The following is a 6,379-nucleotide window of genomic DNA, read 5'->3' as shown; positions in this document are numbered from 1 at the left end:
ACAGTGTTTCTCTCTATCCTCTTTAGCTTTTTTTTTTTTTTTTGATGGGGGGGGGGCGCTAGGTTTTTTATACTTGAATTATGTGGACTTCTCCGAAGGTATGAGCCTGTTTCCACATGGTGGGTTTGCTGAGTAACACCTATGGCTCTCTCCTCCTCCCAATGACTCCACAGCTAACCGGGGATTCTCCATCGGTATTGGTGACGTCACACCTGGTCAAGGACTGCTCACAGCCAAGTACGAGCTGCTGAATGCCGGCTACAAAAACTGCGACGAGTACATCGAGGCCTTGAACACAGGCAAGCTGCAGCAGCAGCCCGGCTGCACTGCTGAGGAGACTCTGGAGGTAAGTCCATCTCCTGCTTCTGTGTAGATGCGACAGTGTCCACTACAAGTATGTCTACTGGGCACTAGGGAGGAGGTAACTATCAGGGTCCCAGCTGGGCCTTATACTGGCTCTGTGTGCTCTTTGACCAGGTTCTTTTCCTTCCTTCCAGCTTTTCCCATTCTAGCTGACAAGCCATAGCCCAGTGTCACCTAACCAATCTGCTGCTTCTTCACAAGTGAAACTAGATTAGCTGAGGACACAATCAGCCTTTGTCAGAATCAGAACCAACACTAGCTTCTTGAGAGCGCGGTATTCTCTAAAGCCACCAGGTTCAGCAGTCTTAGGCCCCCTTAGCTGTGGCCTGGACAAAGGTGTTCTCCTGAGGGCGTCACCACTTAGCACTGGGTCGTTCACCATCTGTATTCTCACTGGCTCTACTAAAGGGGAAAGGTACCTGGGCACTCACTGGGTCGATGCCGCCAACACGTCTGCCTGATTCCGCTCCCTAGTTGTGAGTTGCTTTCATAAGCCAGAGGACGTAGGGTCAACCCATCACGCACTTAACTTGAAAAATTCGACGATGGGTGCTTGACAAGAAATCATATGAATATAACATTTTATTTATTTGAATGAAGCAAGCAGTTCTGTTGTACAGCTGTGTCTTACCATGTCCTTTATCCATTCATACGTGTGCAGTGTGGTAGAAGGGACTGTGCACAAAGCTATAGACATGCGACTTTGGGCGTCAAAGGATTGTCCATGTTTTACTACTAATTGTTCAGTCACAGTGATTTTACAACCCACAAAGATTTAGCTGTAGATAGTGAGTTTTGGTCCCCTAAGAGTCCTGGTGTGGCGCTGTGGGTTAATGCGCTGGACTGCAAGGTCCGTTTGAACCACAAGGTCAGCAGTTCAAGCCCACCAGTTGCTCCTTGGAAATCCTATGCAGGGTCACTATGAATCGGAACCAATTTGATGGCACTTAACAACAAGAGTGTGAAAAGAGTCTTCAGGGTGCAGTGGGTTCAACATTGGACGACAAATTGAATGGTTGGCCATTCAGACTCAGCAGCTGCTCCCTGGGAGAAAGATGAAGCCATCTGCACCGTAAAGGTTTACAGCCTCAGGAGCCTGCGGAGCCAGTCAGCTCTGTCCTGTAGGGTCCCTGTGAGATGTGACCCACCCAAGGGCAGGGAGTTGGGTTTTGGAAACTCTGAACCCTTTACCCATGGGAAATCTCACATCTTTTCATACATGTTTTCAAAGTTCTCTCTCTGTCAGATGGACATTTATACCTGGCAGTACTAGTGAGAATAGCCCCATCCTGCCTCCCTCTCCCTTTGTCTGACCAGGCACTGATCCTGAAGGAGCTCTCTGTGATCCGGGACCACGCGGGCAGTGCCTGCCTCCGAGAGCTGGACAAGAGCAACAGCCCCCTCATCATGGCACTCTGTGGCTCCAAAGGTGAGGGTCTGCTTTCACCTTGAACTCTGTGCGGCTGGCTGTCTTTGCTCCAGAAAATCTAATAATCATAACCTAAAGCACACATCTTATTTATAAGGGCAGATGTTTTAGATAATAAACACACACGCTCGCATGTGTGTGTGTGTGTGTGTGTATAGAGAGAGAGGGAGTCCTGGTGTGGTGCTGTGGGTTAATGCGTCAGATGGCAAAGCCGATTGAACTGCATGGTTGGTGCTTCAAGTTCACCAGCTGCTCTTTGGAAACCCTATACAGGGTTGCTGTGGGTCGGAGAATCGACTCGATGGCACTTAACAACAATAGAGAGAGGGAGAGAGACTTAATTGTACTTGAGGAATTTTAACTCTTTTTAAGGAATTTCTGGCAACATGTATACAGAAATTCAGAATTTTAGGGTGCTTTCAACAAACTCGGTCTTTAATGAAGTAAACCAGGAATTTGTAAATATATTTAATGAGAGAAAGGTAAGGCTTTCTGTTCCCGTAATGATTTACAGACTTAAAAACTCCAGTGTTGCTGTGACTTGGTACTGACTATATGGCGCACAACAATTGAAGCTAAAAGCATGAAGTCTCCTGAGACCACACATTAAAAACCTTCAGTACTTCTATTTATGTCATTTTGTTTTTGCAGAATGCAGTTCAGTCTCATAAACTGCTGCCTTTCACCCATGATTCTCCTACCTGCTCGTGGTACTTAGGTCACACTTTCCTGTTCGCTCCTGTGTCTTTGCTTACCACTCTGCTGCCTGCTGTGGAGTTCCTCCCCTCCTCTCATTATGTCCAACTAACCATGTTCTCCCAAAGCCCAGCCTTCTCGGAGACTCCTCTGACTCTTGCCACACGCACCCCATAGCCTCCAGCCTGTGGACTGTACCCCACAGCACTGCCTGTACTCCCCCCCACCAGGGTCCTTCATTAACATATCGCAGATGATCGCCTGTGTGGGACAGCAGGCCATCAGTGGCTCTCGAGTGCCAGATGGCTTTGAAAACCGGTCCTTGCCTCACTTTGAAAAACACTCCAAGGTAAGTGATAGTGGATTGGGGCGAGCTTCCGAAAGAGTGGGATCAAAGCGTCTCGTGGAGCAGGTGGTGGGAGGGTGGAGGCAATTCATAACTGTTCTGCTCAGAGCTGGACCAGTGTTCTCTCGCATATAGTGTTTATGAGGAGCAAGATGGCTCTCCAGCTTGCTCAGTCAAAATGGGCAATGCCTGTAGAGGCATATATGATGGTATGATTGTTTTGGGGAGCAGGCACAGTAAAAGTATGAGAATTTGTAAATACTGATAGTTTGAAACACACTAAAATCATTAGAAAACTGGAGATTGTCTCTGGAAGCCTCAAACTTAATTTTAGTTGACTTCTGGGTCCCATTGGTCCTAGGGGTTTAGGCATTAGTGTTGAGAGAAAGAATCATGCTGTAGTTTTCACTGGGTCTTGGGGACAGCCAAGTCTCAAGTCTGCAGCTGAGGAGCTGAGGAGGAGAGTGGTTCACTCAGTATTCTGGATCTGGAGTCAGCTGCTGTTCCCATTACCCAAAACCTACAGGCTTTCTGGGTAGTCCCCTTGTGGGAGACTGAGAGTGTGTTGATGTGGTCTCTTAAAAGAGCCCCAGAGACAGGCTTGTAGGTTTGATGATCTGTGGAGGGGATTGTAACCATGGCAGTGAAACGAACGATATACAATAGGATGAATGTAAAACTAATGTTCTCCCATGTAAACTATCACATAATTCACAATAAAACATTAAAAAAAAAAAAAAGAGCCCCAGAATCAATTCAGGCTTCCTGGCCAAGGTCAGAAGTCCCCAGGGTGCGCAACCAGGTGGTCACTGGAGGGGGACCTGCCAGGACTTGTCACAAGACCCCTTTTGGATTGTGAGCTCTAAGGCAGCCCGATCAGTGTAGCAGGTGGTCAGGACTTGTAGTGTCTCACCTGGTGCTAGATCTAAGGACAGCCATACAGAGTTACAACTGGTTCTGCATGAACTAACCAGTGAGAGAGGGGGGCAGAAAAGACCGGCCGCCTGGTCCCTCAGGATCACAGCCTTGTCCAGATTGAAGGACATTGCACATGATTAGAATGGCAGCGACTGCGTGCATTTTTATTGAGCATGTTTCTCGTTCCATTGCATTCACCCACCGAGAGGCTGCACATCAGTGGCATTCGGCAGATGCAGAGTCCTGCAGCCATCCCCACAGGCTGCTCCATTCAGGGTTCTCCAGAACAAACTCCCATATACAGGACTGGGGAGTGGGCAGACCACTGACCCACAGCCAGGGGCTTATTTCCAAGGGGCCAGCTGCCTCAGTCCTGGTTCCCTCTCAGAAGTGCTTGATACTTCCACTTGCTGTTCTCAGGGGAGCAGCCCAGGACCTTACTTGACGGTGGAACCAGCTCGCACCCCAGCTGGGCACTCCCCCTTCCTTGTCTCTAGTAAGATAGCATGTGCCAAGTTACTTCTCCTTTACGAGAGGATGTGTAAAGTCTGCCACTTTATGAGTGCACATTGAGGTATTTGTAACAAAGTGGGGTGGGGAGGACACTTTCTGATTGGAATGGATATTTAATTGTGGACGTTGAGCTATTTTTGTTTGGTTTTCTTTTTTTCTACTTTCTCTTTAGCTCCCAGCTGCCAAAGGCTTTGTGGCTAATAGCTTTTATTCTGGTCTGACACCAACCGAATTCTTCTTCCACACAATGGCTGGCCGGGAAGGCCTGGTTGACACAGCTGTAAAGACAGCAGAGACGGGGTACATGCAGGTAACGTGCAGAAGACCAGATTCCAATCCTCCCATGCACCTCGAATAGCAGGTGTCACCACATCAAAGCTCTGGCAGGGAGAAGATGGGCTGGAAGTGTGTCCTGCTATATCACCTAGCCTTGGGGAGCCCTGCTTCCTGACACCTGGGACGGAGAGGGCTCGGGATAGCACTCTGCAGCTGCTTTGGGTTTTGTTTGTAATGTTTCTGACTACTTAACCCCCCAGGGAATGTCAGCACCCTGGGGAGCTGGACCATGCCCTTTCTGTGGCCTTGTGTCCCCTTTGTCCCCACTATGTCCCAGTTTGCAAGCTGGAAACCAGGGTAGGTAAACCAGGCAGGAGTGAGTGAATGGGCCAGAACCAATGGAGCTGCTTCCATTCAGTGGAAACCCCTTCCCGTCCCCTCCTCTGTCTCCTCTGAGACTTTCCTTCGAGTCACCTTTGATGGGAAATTGCCCTCCAGTTTTGGAGCAGGATGATTTTGTCAGCAGTGTCATCGTGTGTTTTGACCTTGTTGATTGCCTTTTTGAAGTGGAGCCTGACTTTCCCGGAACAGATGGTTCTGGTGAGCGGGACTATGGCCTTGAGGGAGCCTGGAGGCAGGTTTCATTCCCTTTAATTCACAGACCCATCATGGCACTGCTGAGTGCCCAGAGTGCTGTCCCCTCTGCCCGACCCTCTGTAATTTTCCTGAGGTCACAGGAGTCCTGGCTTCACATGTGTTTTAAATGCAGCAGCCCTGTTGCATTCTTTGATGCTGTAGGTGAAAGAAAAAGAAGGCTAAACAACCTAGGCAGTGAGCTGGGCCTTCAATGCCCTCTGTTCTCAGCAACACTGAAGTGCTGAGGGTGGGAGCATGTTCCAGCTCCACCACACAGACTGCTGAGACAACCACACAGACTGCTGCTGGTGGTGGTCTTGGGCCAGAGAACTATTTAACAGGGTTCCTAATGAAGTGTGTGTACGTGGTAAAAGTGCTTGTAATGTTGGCTCGCACCTGCAGCTGGTCTGTGAAGCAGCTGGCTGGCTTTCTCGCTGCCTTTCCCTCTAGAGGCGGCTGGTCAAGTCCCTGGAAGACCTGTGCTCACAGTATGACCTCACCGTCCGAAGCTCCACCGGAGATGTGATCCAGTTCATCTATGGGGGAGACGGCCTAGACCCTGCGGCCATGGAGGGGAAGGACGAGCCCTTAGAATTTAAAAGGGTTCTGGACAACATCAAAGTAAGATTGAGCATTATATTTGGGGTCAGTTGTTTCCCAGAAGGGTTCTTTAGAATGAATTGCCATTGCAATATCACTACCCAGCGCTGGGTTGGAGTTTTCCTCTTTGTCTTATCCTGCCTGGATTCCCCGAATGTAAGCCTAGTATTGGAAGGACATCAATAGAAGAGGGCTTTGGCTTCTCTTTACATCTGGTCAGGGGGCACAGAAGAGACCAATTTTATAAGTCATAGGTTTTGAAAACTGGCCCATTTTACATAGAATAGGTAGGAATATAATTTACAACAATCTTTGGACAGTAAGTGGTGTGTTATGAAATCTGTTCCAACTCATAGTGACCCTGCAGAGGGTTTCCAAGGCAGCAAATCTTTATGGGAGCAGAAAGCCTCATCTTTCTCCCACAGAACCACCAGTAGTTTCAAACTGCTGACATCAGGTTAGCAGCCTGACTTGTAACCACTATGCTACCACTTTGGACAGTTATTGTTGTTGTTGTTGTCAGGTGCCATCGAGTCGGAACCGACTCATAGCGACCCCATGCACAGCAGAACGAAACAATGTCCGATCCTGGGACAACCTCA

The 6,379-nt window shown here is 48.8% G+C and overlaps 1 protein-coding gene across 1 annotated transcript in view; it reads left to right on the top strand.

Annotated features, from left to right (window-relative positions):
• Positions 1–6,379, top strand: part of POLR3A (polymerase (RNA) III (DNA directed) polypeptide A, 155kDa) — a 69,409-nt gene that overhangs the window by 39,878 nt on the left and 23,152 nt on the right. Inside the window, exons 16-20 of the mRNA XM_006837436.1 lie at positions 174–346; positions 1,681–1,792; positions 2,719–2,837; positions 4,438–4,575; positions 5,628–5,798. Coding sequence (XP_006837499.1) covers positions 174–346; positions 1,681–1,792; positions 2,719–2,837; positions 4,438–4,575; positions 5,628–5,798 — 713 coding nt within the window. The remainder of the gene's footprint in view (positions 1–173; positions 347–1,680; positions 1,793–2,718; positions 2,838–4,437; positions 4,576–5,627; positions 5,799–6,379) is intronic.

Source organism: Chrysochloris asiatica, unplaced genomic scaffold, assembly GCF_000296735.1.
Source record: "Chrysochloris asiatica unplaced genomic scaffold, ChrAsi1.0 scaffold00020, whole genome shotgun sequence".
Classification (NCBI taxonomy): domain Eukaryota; kingdom Metazoa; phylum Chordata; class Mammalia; order Afrosoricida; family Chrysochloridae; genus Chrysochloris; species Chrysochloris asiatica.
The sequence above is the reverse complement of the archived record's forward strand: the minus strand, read 5'-3'. Positions and strand labels throughout refer to the sequence as shown.